The sequence below is a fragment of the Panthera onca genome, chromosome C2, assembly GCF_046562875.1.
Source record: "Panthera onca isolate mPanOnc1 chromosome C2, mPanOnc1 haplotype 2, whole genome shotgun sequence".
Classification (NCBI taxonomy): Eukaryota; Metazoa; Chordata; class Mammalia; order Carnivora; family Felidae; genus Panthera; species Panthera onca.
The window spans coordinates 136,388,943-136,411,663 of NC_138347.1; the positions used below are offsets into that span (position 1 = coordinate 136,388,943).

A 22,721-nucleotide genomic window follows, 5' to 3' on the forward strand; every position below is an offset into this window, starting at 1 on the left:
ACCAATTGTACATGTGAGGTGGAAGTCTTTTGAAGTGGTAAACTTTATACAATAAAATGAAAGCAATGGACAAAGCCAATATAATAAAATCATTAGTTTAGAGACAGTAAATGGTGGGTTTAATAGACACGTATTGGGAGTGTGTGCTGTCTCTTTGCACCTGCCAGCATAGTCACAGATGGGGCTTACTTATGTACTGAAAGATGAAGGACAACAGGTTGTAAAAATGAGAGTCTGTGGCTCCCAGGCAAAGCCATGCTTCTTTTGCATGCCTTGTCCATCTTTACATGCCAAGGGCACAGCACAGGGCAGAGCACAACGGATCATCAATCGGGTTATTTTTTATAGTGCTTGAGGATGTTGCAAAGCTAAAAGGGACAGCCACGCTTTAGCTCTCTCTCTTTTTTACAAATGAACTTTTTTTTAATGTTTATTTTTTGAGGGGGGGGGAGAGAGAGAGAGGGAGAACATGAATGAGTGGAGGAGGGGCAGAGAGAGAGGGAAACACAGAATCTGAAGCGGGCTCCAGGCTCTGAGCTGTCAGCACAGAGCCCGATGTTGCGGGGCTCGACTCAGGAGCTGTGGGATCATGACCTGAGCAGAGATCGGATGCTTAACTGACCCAGCCAGCCAGGCACCCTTAGCCCTCTCAATAAAGAATGGGAGCAGTCATTTGGGAGCAGTCTGTGTGAAAAATGTGTGGAGATATGAGTTGACAATAGTTTACTTCAACTAATAGTAATGTAAGTTTTTTTCAAAGATTTGCCAACAACTTACTAAGTCTGCATTACTAGAAATGGAACCAATTCTAAATGTGTTATCTGTAGCATTGTATTCCCACACAATTGGCAAAAACTTTAAGGCCTAATAACATCAAGGGTTGGTAAGATAGTGGAGTAATGAGAATTCTGGAAACACTGGTGGCAGTAAACGTATTTCCCACTGTCCACCACACCAGCCAGGCTACGATCTGGGGATGAACTTTTGTCCTTCCTGGTAGACAGGAGAGGAGCAACACCTTTGAGAAGCGACACCTTTATGCCCTGCTTTTAGGCAAATGGGGGGGAGGGCAGGGAGCTTTTCTCTTTTGCTTCTCAATTGCCTTCAGCTCAAAATCCTTCTTATGCCAAAGTGGCATATTTTGGTATATTCTTCTACCCTTTCAGTACCTTCCTTCCAAAAGGACAGTATTTAAATACTTGAATGGATTTCTTTAATTTTCTTTTTTGTGTTAATGACTTGAAATTCCTTTTCAAAATAAAAATGGACATGTGTGCCTCATTACTTAAAAATGAATAAAAGCTCAGCTTGAAAAGAGGAAGGGAGGAAAGGAGAAAGTGAACGCCCAAATCCTGTCTTCCATGAGATTTTGTGGTGAAAATCACCAAGCTAGAGAAAAACATCAGGACTGAGATCAGTAAGAGACCGTTTAACAAAATGGAGATACTCAGCCTGGGCCACAGAGAGAACTTGATGACTGATGTCTAATATTTATAGAAAGGGGTTTTGGGTGGGAGAGAACGATGTATTCTGTGTTGCTACTAAGGACAAAACTAGAACCAAGGAAAGGGAGTACTAAGGAGAAAGGCAGCTATTAGAGGAAAGTGACTTTTAGGCCCCTTCCCTTCTCTATGGGTCCAAGTGATGTTTATGTTGAGGGTCAAAACCACAATAGGGACCCACCATGATAATGCTGGCCACTGGTACAAAACAGAAGCTAATACCAGCATCAAACACCCCTTGATGTGCCTGCTTGCCTTCTTCTTCAGGCAGTTGCCCTTAAACGTTACTTCTCGCTGAGTCAGCTGCTTTTTCTTTTCCACAGATCTCTCATTTAAAGTAAGCAAGACTATCCCACAAAAGAGTGAAATCATATATTTGTCTTTCTCTGACCGACTTATTTTGCTTAGCATGATACACTCTAGTTCCATCCACGTTGTTGCAAATGGCAAGATTTCATTCTTTTTGACTGCTGAATAGTATTTCATTGCTTATATATACCACATCTTCTTCATCCATTCATTAGTCAATGGACATTTGGGCTCTTTCTATAATTTGGCTATTGTTGATAGCACTTCTATAAACATTAAGGAAAAATAAGATAAAAACAGAGAGAGGCAAACCATAAGAGACTCTTAAATGCAGTAAACAAACTGAGGGTTGCTGGAGGGAGGTAAGTGGGAAGGATGGGCTAAATGAGTGATGGGCATTAAGGACGGCACTTGTTGGGATGAGCACTGGGTGTTATATGTAAGTGATGAATCACTGGGTTCTACTCTGGAAACCAATACTACACTGTATGTTAACTAACTTGAAATTAAATAAATAAATTTTAAAAAATAAAGTAAGCAAGAGGAACAAATACTGACGAATGTGCAAGGCTCAAATGGTATGAAAATCTCCTCCACTAACATGGGCAATCAATTACATTCTTAGGATTATTAGTCCCTCAAACTTCTTTATTAATTAGCTCTCAGTTCATCTTCCCACACCTTCTAGCTCAGTTTGCTGTGACATCATACTGTGTTCAGAGTGCCTCACAAGCAATGAAAAAAGACAGGGTTCCTTTAGAATATGAGTCGGCAGCTGGTTTAGTTAAATATCCTTCCACCCACGCTGTACTACATTGATTAATTTTTAAAGAAATGGCTAAATGAAGATATTAATTATTTGTATGTGGTAGTTAGGCTTGCATGCACACCATTATGTTTTAATTTACTTTTTAACAAGTAAGCCAATATGATTTTTAAATTATTTCCCATCTGGCATGTGTACTAGTAAAGAAAAGAAATCTAATTTGTGCCATATCAAGTTCATCTCCCCCTTTTTTTTACTTTCTAATTACACAGTTCTCGAAGAAATCCAACTGGAAAAAATGGATTCAACCTTCCTGCCTTTTTAGCCACATACATAGCCCTTTAGTGTAAAAGCTAAGTGAAATACTTATTTTTGGAGGCCTTAACAATATGAAAACAGAATATGTACACAGCCATCTCTCCATTATTTGTCTTTATTGTAATCATGCTATGTAGAACTGAAATACAACAAGGCAAAGTGGTTATCCTGAAAGGAATTAAGTGCCATCCGAATCATCAGAGAATTCATTTATATTTTACCTCATTTTAGTGGTGTATATTACGGCCAATTTTTGGGAAATTCTATAAGCCACATACAATATGGATGATCATTCTCTATCGCCCTGCTTATTTACTCATTACACCTGATACTGGCACCATGTATTACAAGGGATTATTTATGCATGCACAAACACATGAGACTTTAAGGTTTTGAGGTGGGGAATTATGAATTAATTTGTTATGGTTTTTAGAATACTTTTCCTGGTTCAAGCTGTGTATGTGTGTGTGTGTGTGTGTATTTATAGACAGTTGCACGTATTAATAATAAATGGAATTAATGAGACAATTACATGTAAAAAATTGGATATTACTGAGTATGCTTTCATGTATTTTTCAACATAAAGTCAAAAACACATTACACTTATGTTTTCAAGATGTGTCAGAATAGAAAGTCTACTGTTGTCTTTCAGGTAGGTTGTGGATTGTCTGGAGGAGACCTCATTCTTACTGTAACATTTGAATGAGTCACTGATTTAATTGCCAAAGAGACAAAACCATTAAGGGAAGTGAGACAAGCTGCAGCCAGTGTTGGCCAACCTCCACTTTGCCTCCGTGACTCTCTAACGAGAGACACCGGATCTGGAAGGAGCGCTCTTGTCCTCCTCATCAGAATCGTATTCATTCTGTGCTTCCCTGACTCTTAGAGTACCGGTCTAGCCATCTCTACCCTTCCATTTAAGGGAATATTTACGAGCGTTGGATTCTCCTGGTCCTCGAACACCAATACCATATTCGTATCAGTAGAGAGAAAACAGTATTCTCCATTGTCCCTAGACAGATCAAGAGACAGCTAATTTCCTTATTTTCAATTCTGTGACTCTTATTTAACATTCTTTTACCTGGGTGGTGCTGATATGGAGTTTGATCTAAGGGCATTTCCACTGATCAGAAATGCATTTCTCTGGGGCTCCTGGGTGGCTCAGTAGGTTAAGCATCTGACTTCAGCTCAGGTCATGATCTCACAATTCATGAGTTCAAGCCCCACATTGGGCTCTTTGCTGACAGCTTAGAGCCTGGAGCCTGCTTCAGATTCTGTGTCTCCCTCTCTCTCTGACCCTCCCCTGCTTGTACTCTTTCTCTCTCAAAAAATTAAAAATTTAAAAAAAGAAAAAAATCACTCCCCTGCACCAACCTATTGTTATTCCCTCCAAAATATATTTGGAAGCGTGGTAAGTTTTTAAGATAATGGAAAGACAATGGAATTAACTGTCAATAGATGTCCCATTTCTCTGTTGCTTACTATCTTCATGGCTTTAAATAAGTTTCTTAAATCTCCTGAGTCTTTGGTAAAAATAGTATACCTGAAAGAGTTGGTTTTGTCACATGAACTAATGAATGCCTGGAAATATTTTGTAAATTATAATACACCAGAATTATGCCTATTTTTATGCATATGACAAAAGTAGGTTTCTTAGAAATCAACTATCCAAAAATAATACTGATCATTGAATAAACCTAGAGCCTTTGCACGATAGGACCATAGTCCTAGAAATCTTAGAATATAATATATATTTAGGTTTTTTTCTCTCTGAAAATAAACCTAAAGAATTCGTGTATTTCAAAAATAGATTTGTAAAAAATAGACTCTAAAAAAATCCCTTTTATATTCTTTTACTATTATTAGTATTTAAATATAAAAGTCTTATAATTACTTCTTTTTAAAACCTAAAATTAGCATATCTTCTTTTCACCCAATTAACTCAAATGAGTAACAAATTATTTTTTTAAAAGCTTTTTTAAAAGCTAAACTGATATGCTGTAATGACTCATCCACAAAAATATCTTTTCTGTTCAGAAGTCTGCACCTCTTTTATTTTTGAGTCAAACACATAATTTACTACACAGTTTCAAAAATGTCTGCTGTGTCAACCAACCAAAGACCAATCATTTCATTCATTCAGCCATTCATGGAGTGCCCCAGGAATGTGGAGGGTGGCATCCTGGATGGTGGCAGTGAGTTTTCTGTGAAATTTGTGGTAGAACTGGTGATCAGTTGGTAAATATGCAAGGAATTTGTCCCTCCAGTCTTATAATGAACATACAGACTTATCTCAGCCTGAGTTATGGAAACCACAGATCACTCAAAGGCTTGGTAAACAACTCTGGGTTTCTTACTCATGAGATGAAAACCCAAATGCCTAACCTGAGCTTTCTTTTAGAAACCATGAAGTTGAAATCTCTGCTTGATTTCAACAGCCGGTGGCCTGACCTGTTAAACTGATTTGCTAATAAAGAAATACATGAGCCCAGAAAGTTAAGACAAAGAATGAGAAGTTCACATGCTACCTTAATGGCCTGATGGTATTCCGCTGTGCTCCTGCTCCTGCTCCTTCTTGGTGGCCATGCTTCAATGATGCATTGATACTTTGCCATGGTAGCACTTTTACTCTGCAATAGAAATCACCTTGGCATTGTTTTCATCCTTTTTGAATGGTTTAGCCACTGCTCCTTACTTTCATATTCTCAGTATTAGCAATAAAAGTTTTTCAGTATTTTTATTTTTCGACAAACATATGACTTTTAATAATGCCATTTAAAAAAGTTAGATCATTCACAAAAGACTGGAAAAATTATTGTTTTCTTTTGAAGTCACCTAGAACTTGCTTCCAGACCTGAGATGTGACTGGCCTCTGTTAAGGGACCAAAAGCCAAAGCACTGAATTGGAAATTAGGAGACTTGGATTGGGGTCGTGTTCTTTCACTAACTAGCTAAAGAAGTTTAATCCTATGCTTCAGTTACACCATGTGTGTGACTCTGGACAAGTTGTTTGCTTTCCTTTGGCCTCAGTTTCCTCATCTGTAAAAAAGGATATTGAAGGGGCCTACCTCTTAGTATTGTTGTAATGAGTCCATGAGATTATGATTTTAAAGGACCCCAAACAGTACTGGGTCCATACTAAGGTATTATCTATAAAAATGTAGTAGTAATCTGTCTTGTCGTAATTCCTATATTATCTCTCCTCGCAAGGCTATAATGAGAACCTAATGCAGAATAAATGTTGTATTTGTTTTTGTATGGCCTCACTTTAAATTACTACCAACTTGGCAGCTTGAAACAACAGCTATTGATTATCTCAGTTTCTTTAGGTGGGAAATCTAGGTCTGGCCTAGCTGAATTCTCTGCTCCACCTCACAAGACTGAACTCAAGATGTCAGCTAAACTGTGTTTCTTTCTGGAGCGTAGGTCCTCTTGCAAACTCATGTGGCTGTTGGAAGAATTTGCTTCCTTAGGGTTATAGGACACAAGTCCCCATTTGTTGCTAGATGTCAGCAAGGGGCCACTCTCAGCAGTTGGAGACTGGCCGCCATTCCCTGCCACATGGCCCTTCCACAATGTGGCGGTTGCTTTCTTCCAGTCCCTTACCACCAGCTGAAGAAAACTGGCTTGTGCAAGGCTTACCTGATCAGGTCAGGCCACTGAGGTTAATCTCCCTTTAGCCATATACTGCAACAGCATCATGGCATGATACCTGATCGTGCTCACAGGTTCTACCCTCACTTAAGGGGAGGAGACCATATGAGAGCGAGGGTCATCTTTGAACTCTGCCTACCACAAATGTGAACATGAAATGAAAAGTAAAAATGACATACAAGGTGCGCATTATTGTATGTTTTATCGTTGTCATCATCATGATCATGATATCAAGTTTTTATCATCATATAACACTATTCTACTTCTTTTCAAGGGTTTAAATTAGCTATAAAGAGTATTCCAATTCACCCAATAACCATGTAGCTCAGAGCTTTACATTTGCTTCATAACTCTCCCAATTCCTGTTCTCTTTGACCTGCATATTTACTTCCCACATTCCCTCCTTTAATCTTTGAGTCAGTGGCTCATGGCACCTCCCAAGAACAAAGTTTCACAGAGAGATATGTTTACATTGGATTCACCAGTCCATAAAATGCTCAACCATTATCACCCTTACATGTATAGAGCAATCCTGAAATTCCCAATGGCCTGGCTGTAGTCAACTGAAAAACAAAGGGAACGATAATGTTTTCCAGTGCTTTAATGATATGTAACCCAGAGACTAATACAACAGACACAGAGATGTTTAGTCATAGAAGCAGAAGTGAGCCTAAGATGATCCTTGTGGCTATGGCTGTCATTTGACCAGTGCCCTTGAGGGCCTCATGGATTGTAAAAAGTTCAATAAATAATAAAATATAATATAAATTTAAAGTAAATATAAATATCAAATAGAATATAAAATAAAAATAAAAGAATGATGTAGGGAAAAGTTGAAAATGATTACATCATCCGTTAAAATGGAATGAGAAAATTTAACCTAGAAATCCAAACAAAGTAACTTCCAGTGTTTTGTTAATATAAGTGCCTTTAGGGCAGAGATGAATTCTGTGTCCACAGAGAGATTAGTTAAACTTTGTTCACAAAATAAAATAGAATTGTATTTTTTTTTATTTTTATTTTTTAACGTTTATTTATCTTTGAGACAGAGAGAGACAGAGCATGAACAGGGGAGGGTCAGAGAGAGGGAGACACAGAATATGAAGCAGGCTCCAGGCTCTGAGCTGTCAGCACAGAGCCCGACGCGGGGCTAGAACTCATGGACCGCAAGATCATGACCTGAGCTGAAGTCAGCCGCCTAACCAACTGAGCCACCCAGGCGCCCCTGTATTTAAAAAAAGAACAGAGACTAAAACTTATCTGTGTGTAAAATCCTCTTTGACACCATTGACATTATGATCACGGATACATTACTTTTCCTCATTGAGACTTGGTTTTTGCCTCTTTAGCATGGAGATAATATCATCTACTTAAGAACATGTTCTGAGGAGTAAGTGAAATAACCTCTGCTACGTTCTCAGAACAATGCCTGATACTAGTGAGCATTTAGTAATGATGACTATTGTTGTTATTTTTATTCATGTTACTTTTGGTACATGTGGTCCGATGTCTGGAGTGTATTCAGCGCTTAGAAAATATTATTTTCTTTACCCTTCAATACCTTTTTATTGAATTGAACTGGATTTGTCGAGAGGAGTATTTCAGATATTATCAGTCAGAAATACATTGAGAGGTTATCGTTTGTCTAATTTTATGTAATTTTATACAATTTTTTCCTCCCCCCCCCCCCCCCGCTGCATGCTTGTTTTCTTTCATCCTTCCTTCTTTCCTCGTCTTTCCTTCTTCTCTCTGTTCCTTCCTTCTTTTTCTCTTATCTTTTTTTCTCAAGCAGATATTATTTTAAATTTCCGAACAACCTATGTCAGCAAGTCTGGCCAAGTTATCTTTGAAGCAAGATCAATTTGCATCCACTATGTCACAACCTGGTTCATCATTGACTTAATTGCTGCCCTGCCTTTTGATCTCCTGTATGCTTTCAACGTCACAGTGGTGAGTAAAGAGCTCCCTTCCACATGACTTTGAAGGTTATTTTTAATCCTGTGTTTATTTTCCACACATTCAGGTTTTAAGTGTTTGTAGCAGTTTGTATGTCCAGGACTTTGTGGTCTCCTGAATAAAGACACCAAAGTGACCAATGGTACGCAGGCCAAATTCTCCACTTGAGGAAGTTACTTCCTTTTGGAATTTACATGACCTGTTTTAGTTATTTAAATATCTAGAACCAGGATATACCCAAAGCATTTATCATCAATACTCACTCACAGAAGAAATCCTTTGGTAAGGAAACCAAAAGTAATGAGCATTACTTTGTATTACTTTGGCAGGTATTTTGCCTCAGAAGTTTAGTGGAGAGTTTGAGATTTCTTCTGGTTTTATGACCTTTACTCTCTACCTCTTGAGTTATTCATTAGCAAAACAAAAGACCAATCAAGATACCGAGTAGTACTGAAGTTAAAAGAATTCAACCACTTCAAGTCCTTGTAAAAATGTTGGATGGGGAAGAAATGACACAATGATACAATGGCCACTTGAACTTGAGATCTCTTTTGGATTTTTACTGACGTTTGTAACATCTCTTTTCTTCCCTTTATCCTCCTGCCTCATCACAGGAAAGAAAGTGTGTCCACTCATTGTAGTAGCTATTTTTACTATTTAACGATTGATGTTCGTAAAAGCATTAAGTGCTCCCTTATAAATAGAGAGACTTTTAGGGAGGTATAATAGCATTTTGGGGCCAGTAATGCAATTTGCTGCTAGAGTAACCAATTTTAGCAGGCAAAAATTTACTAAACATTAGTTCAAATGAAGCCTATTTCTTACTCAGTTGACAAGACCTTGAGATTCTCTATCAGGAATTTAAAAGCTTAGTTTTCAGTATTAAAATGATCAGTGTTTCAAATACAGTCATTATTGACTTTGGGATGAAGACTGAACTGTAATCCTGACTATTTAGTACAAATTTGTGCATTTGGTAATTGTCTATACAATAGCATTTTTCTTTTCTTTTCCTTTCCATTTTTTCTTAAGATGGAAAGTTGAGGGTATCAACATCTTTAAGAGGTTTATAAGTCAACTGAAAGGAAACCTCTGGGGAAAAATTTAGTATATAATATCAATCAGTGCTACAGAGAATTGTTATCCAGGCTTTTAAAAGTGCTTTTTAAAATTGAATTTGACTAGATAAGTGTACTATAATGAACATGTAATGACTTAAAACAAGGTATTTGCAAGACTACAACCAAAAAAATTTCAAAAGAAGTATATAATTCACAAAATACTAAGAAAAATTTTCCACATTCTCCTGGAGAATTGTTAAATGAATAATGTTTGATAGACCCCTCTCTAAATTAACTTGCTGCTTTGTGACTAAATACTAATAATTTTTTTTATGTTCCATTTCTCTTTGGGCACTGAACAAATAGGATAATTTAAAATATATATTATATAATTGTATTGTAAAATATACAAAATTTTAAAATACATGTTTATCTGTCATTCACATGCTCATTGTTTAAAATTAACACAAAGGATTTTTTTTTAAAGTCTAATTCTCATATTTTGATGAATTTTAAGTACTTGTACACTTTCACTACATTCCTGCTCCCTTTCTTCATTCTGTCTCATGAAACCTGGCATGAATACCTAATAAATGCAAGTTATAGATAAACATCTATGTTAGAAAGAAAGACAAAAGAGGAAGAAAGAATGGAATCTGTCTCTTATCAATGATAATTTTTCTGTGTCTCACAGAAGTGAGCGTATGATCATTAACCAGTTGGCATATAAATTTGCTCTGCCCCAAATAAGTTAGTCAAGATGAAATATTCTATTTGTTCAAAGTATTATATTTACTTCCCAGGACAACATAAGTTATGAGGAAAAGTTTATAAGCTGTGCTATTGTTATACTGCACAAACTTGTAAAAAGAAAGGTAGAAATAAATAAGCAAACACAGATGTTGGTTTTCCAGATCTAAAATACATCCAGTTAGCACATCTCTGTAGATGGTATTCAAAAACTCATTACAACCATCAGAAAGGTATTGGATGCTTTAGTTTTGACTCTGCCCATAATTGCTGATGGTAAATGTTTTATATATACTTCACACATTTCTTTAATAAAATTTAGTGTGTGGCAAAGTAGAAATCCAGTCTTAATTTTTTTTTTTAACGTTTATTTATTTTTGAGACAGAGAGAGAGCATGAACAGGGGAGGGGCAGAGAGAGAGGGAGACACAGAATCGGAAGCAGGCTCCAGGCTCTGAGCCATCAGCCCAGAGCCCGACGCGGGTCTCGAACTCACGGACCGCGAGACCGTGACCTGAGCTGAAGTCGGACGCTTAACCGACTGAGCCACCCAGGCGCCCCAGAAATCCCAGTCTTAATCACTTACCGTCTGAGTGACTTCCTTGGGGGAAATTAACATCAAAATAGGCAAAATAAGCAAAATAAGCATAAAAACCCCTACAAGGTTCTCAGCAGCCTGAAAAGCATTTCTATACTATACCTTGCTAAGTGTCAAACACCCAGAAAGACCTCAATACATGTTAATCAACTTGTCTTCCTCCTTTTGGGACTTTTTGAGGTTTCATTTTAAGTACCAAATTGTCATGCATCTATCAAACTCTTCTCCTATAAAATAAACTCCACCCCCAGTAATTCTTCTAAGCCAGGAAGCAGATATTGCAAAGTCCTGGCAGGAAATCATCTGGTTTACAATCAGCTGGAGAAATGACAGATGAGGACTGGGCTGTGAAAGGGAAGAAGATAAGATTTGACACAGAAGAATGAGAAAAAGAAATCAAAGCACAGGTAGCTGGCAAGTTCCTCAGCTGACCTTATGATTTTATTATATTTCAGCATAGAATAATTCGTGAGATTACAATTGAAAAGGTTTTTATTGAATTTCTACTATATTGAGTTTAGAGTGTTTTCCATCTTAATTTATTAACCATCCTCTCATTTAACACTTATTTACGGAGCACTTACTATGTGTCAAGCACTGTTCTAGGTACAATTTTCTTCGACAGAAGGGGAGATAGATCATGGAGGAAGGAGCTAGATGTCAACTGACTCCAGATAATTATAAAGGCAAACTTCCAGAAGAAGCTGACCGTGTTTATGATTGAGTCCTTAGAGCAAATACTGTTCTTAGGTATAGTCATACAAACCACTTTCTTCCCTTGTATTTATAGTTCCTTCCTCCCGCCTCCAAATTAGAAAAGGTCAAGTACTTTGTTAAACTCTATTTACGGATGAGGTCATACTTTATTTGCCGTTTCTATTTTAGAATGCTCCTTGAGGCTATTCAAGGGTGTGAAAGAGTATGCATTAGGGCACCACATCTGTTGTTAATAGTGACAATGATGGGGGGTGGGAGGGAGGGGGGGGTGGGAGATGGGTATTGAGGAGGGCACCTTTTGGGATGAGCACTGGGTGTTGTATGGAAACCAATTTGACAATAAATTTCATATATTAAAAAAAAAATAGTGACAATGACCACTCTTGTGGACACCAATGGGGCACATGTTTCAGTTCGGCGCTGAAGTCAGGAAAATAAGTCCTTGGCCACACGTGTATTGTTTTAATGTGTCCAAAGACAAGACCTAGGAGAGTTTTCAAAAATTGTGTTCCATTTGATTTTGGTTCCCTCAGCCTGTTTGTCTGACAGACAACTCAGAAAGTATATGCTTCAGGCGTGAGTTTTTTCTATCAGTCGATGATGTTACAAAGAAGAGAGTGCAGCACATGAGACAGGAGGTATTACTGGCATTTGTGAGTAAATCTTACTCAAGTTTGGTACATCTAATCACTATTTTTTTAAAGTTACCTTTATTACCACTTCACAGGGTTCAGTGTGTCTAAATTATTGTTATGATGTCACTCCTGCATGGAGGAAGGGACGTGGAATTGAAAGAAAATGTGTGTAAGAAGTGGAGACACCTTATGTTCAGTCCTGAGACCGTAATGTGTTTCAGTTGTGTATCAGAATATACAAAATCATATTCAGTCAAATAGGTTGAGAAAAAAAGATAAACCTGAAGGAAAATAAGTACCAACTCAAAGAAAGTAAACTGTCTCATCATCCTTTATCCTATCACCTCTTGATAGCATTATGTCGAGAAACGACATTGGCATGGTCATAAAAATGACCATCGCGTTGGAGTCATGATTATGCTTGACTTCAAGAACTTTCCAGAATGGCTGTAAGTTAAAGCAACCGCTATGATGCGGAGTGAACCCATGAGCCACGCGGTGCCGCTCGGTCTCCTCCCACAGGTGTCTCTCGTGCATCTCCTGAAGACCGTCCGGCTGCTGCGTCTCTTGCGTCTCCTGCAGAAGTTGGACCGCTATTCCCAGCACAGCACAATCGTCCTGACTCTGCTCATGTCCATGTTTGCACTCCTTGCACACTGGATGGCGTGTATCTGGTATGTCATTGGAAAAATGGAAAGGGAAGACAACAGCCTTCTGAAGTGGGAAGTTGGTAAGGGCTTACGTTTGTCACATTTTCCATTTTTAAGTGAAAAGGAAGCTTGTCTAGAATTTGGAGGAAGTGAAAGATGATTCCATAATTATGTCCTCTGACTGTCGATTTGTCTAATATTTTTTAGGGACTGGGAGGGGAAGGGTGTAGGGGGACAGGGTCTATGATACAAGTGATTTCTTTTGAGAAAGTTTTCTGGAAAATCCATATATATGTATGTGTGTGTGTGTGTGTGTGTGTGTGTGTGTGTATGCATATATATATAGAGAGAGAGAGAGAGATAGACAGAGAAAGAGAGAGAGAGAGAGTAATGGGTTAAGCTTTCAAGGGGCTAAATGTTTAAAATGACCAGCAAGGCTGTAGAAGTGTAGGTAAGTAATGTGTGATCTTATCTGATATATCCAATGCAGGGCTAATACCATTGAATCCCTGGGCAACTGGCCTATGGCCAATCATTGCAGTGAGAGAGAGAGTGAGTGCATTATAATAACACACTTTCCATATCTAGTATACTTTGAGAACGTGTAATGATAGAGGGGACTGGATGTTTACAAATATAATTTGTAGAATTTTGTGTCCCCATTATACGTGGGAATTTAAGGGAGACTTTTCCATGTGCTACATAATTCTGCATAAATGAATCTGAAATGTTCTGCACATGAACACATTTTTAAATTTATGCTAACCACAAGAACTGTACAGAAAATGAAACTTCTGAGGGCTATAACCCTCTATCCAAAAATATCTGCATTATTCTCACAGTCATTGCCTTTAGAGAATTGTCATGGTACCCCATGTAGAATTCTTTTTTTTCTTATTCTGACATTTCGTCAAAAGAATCTGTTTCTTGGTTGGCTAGAAAATTCTTCACTTCTTTTCTCCAAAAAATCAATCTTGAACTTTTGGAAGCACAGACCTTTGCACAGGGGTGAAGCCACAAGAGATTCCCGAGAGAGAAAAATGCTCTAACTTTTCACACCAGCGCTTAATGGCAGGATGCATCTGGAACATCCCTGGGTTGGCTCTCATAATGCCGTCCTCTCGCTATATGGCAGTATACAAAGCCTTCAAAGTATATCTTTGGAGAACGAGTTGGAGACGCTAAGAAAACAGACTCTCCTTAAAATCTTCTAAAAATGCTCCTACATACACGTCTCAATTTTGACCCTGAACTACACCAAAGCAAGGACTGTGTTCTGATAATGTTCATCTCAGACTGGTTTTATTCTCCTTATCAAAGTACTTCTTCTGTACCTTGCTATGGATCTCAATTCTCAGAAATGAAGTAAAGGGAGAACTAGAACTGCAGAGTGAAAGCAAGAATATCCTACATGAAGACAATATGAGATGAGATGAGAGAGAGAGGGAGAGAGGGAGAGGAGAAGACAGCATGGTGAGGAAAGAGAAGAGTTGATTAAAAGAAGAATCAAAGTCTGGATTGTACTTGGATTAAGACATTTTCTGTCCTTTAGTATTGTTTCCCTTTCTATTTTCTTGTCCTGAAGGCTCCCTCATCACATGCTCTGATATAGTCCTAATGGTATTCAGTGAATTGCCGCATTAGATCTCTGCCCTTTGTTTTGAATCCATATTAAAATTCTTGCTTGTGGTCAGCCACCTGATTCCTTTCTGGGCCTGACCTAATTTCCTTCGGGCCCCAGACCTATACACTCATATTAATTTGTAAGGCTAGTCTAGTCTGAGAGGCTCCAGATGGGGAAATTCAGCTTATTCACGCTCTCAAATTTAGTTAGATGAGGAAAGCTTTTTTGTGTCCTTTCCAGCACACCAGTTCTGCTACAGAAGTACAAACTAGCTGTTGTTTTTCTCATCACAAACACACAGAAGTAATGATTTTTCAAGAAAAAGAAGCCAACCATCTGAACGACTTCAGTATTGCCCCCTACCACTTGTACTCTTCAACTTGGTGCTGTGGTTCAGTGTAATGAATGGGAGCTTGTGAGCTGGAAGTCAACCCACAAAGAGAGCATAATACGTGACACAGTGATGAGAAGAACGTTGGGCTGGGGCCACAGAACTCTCCTGTTATCATGGCTCTACCACTAACCAGTTGCGAGATTTACAGTAATTTCATTCACCTCGGTGGGCCTCAGTTTCCTCACCTAGAGCATGAGAAACCTCACCATGTAACTCGAAAGTCTATTTCAGTTTCCATGTTTATGACTTTAATGGAAGAACAAACCCAGTATTGTGTGCTTATTTTTGTCATAATTCAGTGTCCACATAAACCATCAGCAGCAACCATCCAATGTCAAAGAGTTTGAAGAAAAAGGATGTGTCAGGAAGCACATCTTGTGATCACAGCCTGTCAAAGAATTGGTATGTTTTACTCAGTTATAGTAAGGATTACTGAATCTGTATCTTTGGAAAATTAGATTTCCTGTCCAAACACCTCTTGGAAGACAATCTGAAAGGGAGTATGCTAACTCTGCCTGTCCATATTGGGTTTCTAGGCTTGGCTACTAGGACTTTCCCTTCCCTTAAAATTACTTACCTCGTTGTTCATTCAAAACATTCTTCAGCTGAGATTTGGACACAAATTAAATAATTATGACCTTCGCTACCTAATCTTTTAATGAAGCAGCTGAGAGTCTAGGCTCATTTAGTTTTTACTATGTAATTTGTACACTAATATTATGTTTTACCTTTTTTGGTCCAATTACCGTGAATCAAAAATTCTTCACACAAATAAAGTTTGATTAGAGACACGTTCTTTATGTTGTGACTAGCATTAGATGTATAGAACAGATTCGTCTTCCCAAGGGATAAAATAGAACTTCCTTTCTAGTCACTGTTAATTGCCTTGAAATGATTTTTTCCACTTTTTGTCCCTGGCAGGTCTACTACTTAGAGTTAGAGAGAGTTCTGGCATTTTGTATCAGATCAAAGCAAAGTTAATATTTTTAAAAGATTGTAATATCACTTATCTATGTCTATTTTTAGAAGGTGGAATTAATACTCATGGACTAATTATACCAGAGGCTGATTTTGAACTGATTTGCCTGCTGTTATTTTTACTTTTATGTGCTTCTTTACTGTATTTTAAGGGATTTGAGGTTTGGCTTATTGGTTCATGGCATTTTAGACTTCGTGAGAAATCCCGCTCTAGGCTATGCAGGCTCCATGCTGGAAGGGTATGGTCTGTTGTGTTCACTGTGGTGTCCCTGTGGTATATAGTTCCTGGAACATGGCAAATGTCGCAGGGAAAAATGTGGAATGAATCAACCTTCAAGGTCATTCATTTACTAAATGACAGTCATGGGACAAGAACCTAGATACCCTAACTCCTTTATGTAGAACTCCTTCTAATACTTTTGAATATTATGAAATTCTAGGGAATGGCTGTGTAGCAAATATTTTCAGGCAGTGAGATTGAGAGAAGAATGAATAGGGTGATCACTTAAAATTTGGTTGTGCATTCAAAAAATATTTTTTGAGTGCCCACTGAATGCTTGCTTGGTCCCGGGTAAGGCACTGGAGAAAACCAAAACAAATATTATACTTAATGTCATGGAACTTAAAGTCCAATAGGAAAAAGAGACAAATAGTTCAACAGATATATGACAGTGTGATAGTTCTGTAACTGGAACATGCACAGAGGAGAAGCAGCTAGATCTAGCTAGAATATCAGCAAAGGCTTTTCCAAGATGAACTAGTTTGAAGGGATGAGTAGGTCTTGTCTCTGTAGATGCTGAGGTACGGGCATGGGTGGGAGCAGGAACGTGGTTATATGAAACAGTTCACTAAAAAGCAGCATAAAAGATGAATGGGGTAGTAAAATGATGAGGCTAAAGAGGCAGGTAGTCGGGGACCAGATCTTTAAAGACCATTCATGCTAAGCTTTAGAGTTTGGACTTCATCCTAAGGCTACAGAGAAGCATAAAATTCTCTGAAGCAGTGATCCAGAGAATAGGGGGAGATGTTTTGCTCTGCTGGCTTCATTTTCGATACCTATAAAAGGGCAATAATAGTAGTGCCTCCCTCATTAAGATTGCCAGTATTAAATTAGGAAATCTATGTGAAGCATTTTATACTGTGCCTGGCACCTAATAAATTCTCAATAAATAGTAGCTATTAGAGCCATCATTCTCATTTTATTATGACAGTTCCTTCTAATAAAGAAAGTACCATGAGTTGTGACTAGTGATACTTACGATTTTATATGGGGAGGGTATTAAGAAATGGCTTAAAAAGTATTGCCCTGGTGCGCCTGGGTGGCTCAGTCGGTTAAGCGTCCGACTTCGGCTCAGGTCATGATCTCACGGTCCGTGGGTTCGAGCCCCACGTCGGGCTCTGTGCTGACAGCTCAGAGCCTGGAGCCTGTTTCAGATTCTGTGTCTCCTTCTCTCTGTGACCCTCCCCCGTTCATGCTCTGTCTCTCTCTGTCTCAAAAATAAATAAACGTTAAAAAAAAAAAAAAGTATTGCCCTTAAAGTTTAGCTGTAGTTTTGTAGTGCCGAACAACAAATTGTGTGCTTTTGCCTATCTTCAAAATAAAAAAGCCCACACCTAATATTTGAGTCAGTCTCAGAAAAATTAGTAATTTTCACATAGCCTCATAATTGCACACATACAGATTTCCCCCTCAAGGCTAATACAGGTGACAAGTTTAACATCTACCCTATAAGCTTGTTGGGATAAGGAACACTTTTATGGAACTTAGACACGGTGCTTCAAGGACAAGATTCAACAATACATTAAAGAGACCTATCACAACAGAGTCTAAGTTGCTTTTTAAATTAAAATTTTTGTTTTGGCTGCCAAGAAATATTTCAGAATGATCTCTTTGGTGGTAGTTGAGGGGGAGGGGGGGGTCTTTACTTATTTACCATAAAAAGACTTAAATAAATACCCAGCCAAAAATGTGTGAGAAGACCCGAGTATTTATGTACATCCCAATTAAGGTAGGGATATATGATTTTAAGTATCAGTTGTAAAGTTCAATTAATGACATTGAATTAGTCCTTAAAGAGCTCCATTAAGGATACGGAATAGAATATAATCAGTCTGATTTAAGTTAGAAGGATTTGGATTTGAATCTTGCTTCAGGGATATACTAGGCATGTGATTTTGGCCAAGATGACTTCAGTGACTTTTTATACAAGAAACTTTAGCGTCCTCATCTGTAAAATGGGTGTGGTAGTACTGGCCCTCAGTGGTTTTAAGTTCTAGAGTTACTGAAGTTGACATACGTAACATAGTCTGGTTCTTAGTAGGTTCTTGCAGCTGATAACTACCACCACCTACAACCACCTCCTCCACTCTTACTGCTTACTTGGGGCTGTTCTCAGACTGCAGCCATTGCTCAAACTTACATCGATGAGCTATGCAGAGTTGATAGCAATACGATTCAAGTCTAACGAAGAGGCGATATTTCTGTCACAGTCGTGATTCTTTGCGGCAAGCAAAATCAGAAAAGGAATTCATTAGCAGGACATGCAGACTGAGAGTTAGAGAGAGAACAAGACTTGGAAAGAACATGATCCAAGGCAGCTCCACGTATCCCAGTGCAGGAAGCACAGCTGCTGCTGACATTTTGCAAAGATGGCCTAGACATGCTTCTGTCTTTGTAGATGCTATGAGAGAGCCCTAACCTTCTGTTTGCTTCTGATCCACTGTCCCTGAAGGGAGAATCCAATCTACAAGGTTAGGTCACATGCTCAAATGCTGAGTGCTGGGGGTAAGGAGGACCTCCCCACCTTACCCTGGTGTATCTCTGTATCTCTCCATTACTATGCGCAATGGAGTATACCCCCTCACAGAAGATTTTAGACCGCCAAAAAAAAAAGAGAAAAAAAATGTCTTGTACAATAACATCTGTACCCTTACATCTAAAACCAAACAGTGCAATTTACAAAAACATTTATTAAAATACTTCAGTGGGGGTACCTGGGTGGTTCAGTCGGTTAAGCGACCAACTTCAGCTCAGGTCATGATCTCGCAGTTCGTGTGTTTGAGCCCCGCGACAGGCTCTGTGCTGACAGCTCAGAGCCTGAAGCCTTCTTCAGATTCTGTGTCTCCCTCTCTCTGCCCCTCCCCCGGCTCACACTCTGTCTCTCTCTCCCTCAAAAATAAATAAACGTTAAAAAAACTTTTTTTTTAATTAGAATAAAACGCTTCAATGAATCATCATACCCTTCTCAGACATGGTCATGTCAAATGGAATTAGCTGAAAAATGGAGATGTGGTAATTATCAATGCTTCTTGCTTACTACAGTACAGTCTGTGATGCTCACGTAAACATCACAGTGGCAGCCTGCTTCCCAAGCTCTGCCTCCTCGGCTAGACTGCTTCTTGGTCAGTAGCTCCCATTTGTAGCTGAAATGCATCCTCATATTCTTTCTCAAAGCTATCTCTATTTCTAAAGCTACGACATGCTGAACTTGAAAATAGATGGTCTGCTACAAAGGTTAGAGATGAGAGTATACTGTAATAGAGAGAAGCTTTTTTATCTTTTAATCCTTTGGCTGGAGTACGTTTATCCACTGTGGATGCCTAAAAGTGTATCTGTACCAGAGACCAAAAAAAAAAAAAAAGAAAGGAAAAAAATAAAAACCCCGAAATCTAGAATGGGAAGAAAAGGATTAAGTGAGCTAAGTGAGATATCATTTTCAAATTTTCATTGACAATTTTAATCCTAAATCTCCTGATCCTTGTTGGATAAAACATCATAAAAGCTGATTCATTTGAAAGGCTTTCTGGTTATTAACTGCTTAAAATTTACAAGCCAAGCCTCATGCAGTTGGGGAAAAAAAATGGTCTTATGATATCGGGAGCTGGTTATTTCAATAACTATACCAATTTTTCCTCAAGGACGTAGAATTGACAAACTCTACATTTTCAGGTTTTGTATAAACGATTATAAAAACTTTTTTAGATAAACCTTATCTGTAGATTCTTGTTCTTGGGAATACATGAAATAGAGAAAGGGGAGAAAAAGCTTTCCTAAAATGAATGTTTCCAGACATTAAAATGGACCCTGGTGAGGGAAACCCGGGCTGCTTGTTGTTGTTGTTGTTTTTAAACACAGGATCTTTTTTTTTTTTAACGTTTATTTATTTTTGAGACAGTGAGAGACAGAGCATGAATGGGGGAGGGTCAGAGAGAGGGAGACACAGAATCTGAAGAAGGCTCCAGGCTCTGAGCTGTCAGCACAGAGCCTGACGCGGGGCTCAACCTCACGGACCGCGAGATCGTGACCTGAGCCGAAGTCGGCTGCTTAACCAACTGAGCCACCACCCAGGTGCCCCTAAACACAAGATCTTAAACTTTAATGCACACTTAAATCATCTGAGGATTGTATTAAACTACAGATTCTAGGGCTGCCTGGGTGGCTCAGTCTGTTAAGTGTCTGACTTTGGCTCAGGTCATGATCTCATAGTTTGTGAACCTGCATCGGGCTGTCTGCTGTCAGCACAGAGCCTGCTTCAGATCCTCTGTCCCCCCTCTCTCTAGGCTCCTCTCCCACTCACGCTGTCTTTCAAAAATAAATAAACATTTTTAAAAAAGAAATAAAATACACATTCTGATTTAGTAAGTCTAAGGCAGAGCCTGAGACCTAGCGTGTTTCACAAGTTACCAGGTGTGAAGTCCGGGCTGCTGGTCTCCCCACCACACATCGAGTAGCAAGGTTTTAAAGTCTCAGGAATTTCTGTGACTTTAATACCCCTGGTTTATAAACAGTCCTAAACCAGTAACAAGTCAGTCCTTTCTATCCTTTTCCACATTCCTATCCTTTTTCAATCCTCATCACATCTGTGAATGTATTTAGACCTAGTTCATTCCTAATGGACCAGGGAGGTCCATTGAGAAGGAATTAACCTCAATGCTGAAGCAATACAACACAGTGCTTTAAATATCATTAGAAACAATTTATATTACTAGTAGTTATGAGAAACTAAAATTGAATGCCATCAGTTTTTAAAACGTTGCCAATGCTCTATTCTATTTTGATAAAGGTTTCTAGAAGACAGAAATGCTTTCATGTTTTCAGAGCAAGATTTCACTCTTCTGAAAAAAAAAAAATTTAATTTACTTTCTTGCTGTAAAGAGCAAAAGGTTTATTCTTTTTTTTTTTTTGAGTATAGTTGACACACAATGTTACAGTAGTTTATTCCTAAAATTCAGATTTCCCTCGTATTTTCTAAGTCTAATGGTAAATCATGCTTATGAAAATTGAGGAAATAAAGAATGTCCAATTCTGAAGTCAAATGATCTCTGCAGTCTGACCTTGTGTGTTTAAAAATATTTGGGTATAGGGGCGCCTGGGTGGCTCAGTCGGTTAAGCGTCCGACTTCAGCTCAGGTCATGATCTCGCAGTCCGTGAGTTCGAGCCCCGCGTCAGGCTCTGTGCTGACAGCTCAGAGCCTGGAGCCCGTTTCAGATTCTGTGTCTCTCTCTCTCTCTGCCCCTCCCCTGTTCATGCTCTGTCTCTCTCTGTCTCAAAAATAAATAAACGTTAAAAAAAATAAATAAAAAATAAAAATAAAAATATTTGGGTATTTAGAGAGCAAGCAGCACAAAATTAGATTTTAATTGCATAGTGTTCTCAATCCTTTGATAGGGAACCTCTGGGTTTCAGGTAACTGACTGGGGGTTAATATGACTTCAGGTTGCCAGGGTTTCTCAGTAAGAGGACACACTTCACAGTTAGAAAATGCTGAAGCTGAAATATACTCAGAATATGCTCGTACCAGAGTTTCCAAATACGTTCACGGGTCAGACCATATACTCCGAGCAATAAATGGTTCTATTGTCATAAAGTTTGAAACATGAAGCCACTCCATCCCATTCTGAAGGACTGGCAAGGTCAATTAGCACAGTGAACTCAGAGAAATCCCAAAGAAACCGATTATAAACTTTATTTAACCCAAATGTTGCATAAATTTATTTTACCTCATAACCCTTCCTTTTTGTACTACGCATTATTAGTATTCTGTTAATATTCTATGAATTCAGAGCTTAAAAAAAATACACCTTAGTCAAAGTTACTAAACTCTGTCATAGGAGGAGGAATAATAATGATTTTCATCTTTTTAAAAATATGGGATACCTCATGTGTCATTTCACAGTAAATCTACAAGAATGAGAAATTCTCCTCATGTATAAAATGGAAATAATACAAAATACCTACGTCAGAGAGTTAGTTGTGTGTGGGATCGTTGAGCACAATGGTCAACGAGACATTTTCCAGTGCAAGTTAGTTTATTTAAGTAGCCCGGGAACAGGACCCGTAGACAGAAAGAGCTGCACTTCTGCTGTATGAGGCTGGTGATTATACACTTAGTGCTCAAAGGGGAGGGGAAATTCAGGGAGTATTAGATCATAAATGTTTCTTTGAATTTCTTCTTGTAAAACTACTTTCTTCAGAGCGGTTTGGTGCTTATCGTTCAGCTCAGTATTAACTATACGTGAGATGTACAAGCAGTCAAGGGACCTTTAAGAAGGTAGCACCCACGGGCACCTGGGTGGCTCAGTCAGTTAAGCTTCCAACTTCGGCTCAGGTCATGATCTCACAGTTCGTCCTGAGTTTGAGGCCCACGTCCATGTCGGGGCTCTGCGCCACAGCGCGAAGCCTGCTTTGGGTTCTCTGTTTCCCTCTCTGTGCTCCTTTCCCACTCATGCTCGCTCGCTCTCAAAAATAAATAAATAAACTAAAAAAAAAACAAATGTAGCAACCAGCACTGATCCTTATCAAAACTATG

At 38.6% G+C, this 22,721-nt stretch overlaps 1 protein-coding gene across 1 annotated transcript in view; it reads left to right on the forward strand.

Annotated features, from left to right (window-relative positions):
• Nucleotides 1-22,721, forward strand: part of KCNH8 (potassium voltage-gated channel subfamily H member 8) — a 356,732-nt gene that overhangs the window by 232,459 nt on the left and 101,552 nt on the right. Inside the window, exons 6-7 of the mRNA XM_060638579.3 lie at nucleotides 8,342-8,499; nucleotides 12,789-12,996. Coding sequence (XP_060494562.1) covers nucleotides 8,342-8,499; nucleotides 12,789-12,996 — 366 coding nt within the window. The remainder of the gene's footprint in view (nucleotides 1-8,341; nucleotides 8,500-12,788; nucleotides 12,997-22,721) is intronic.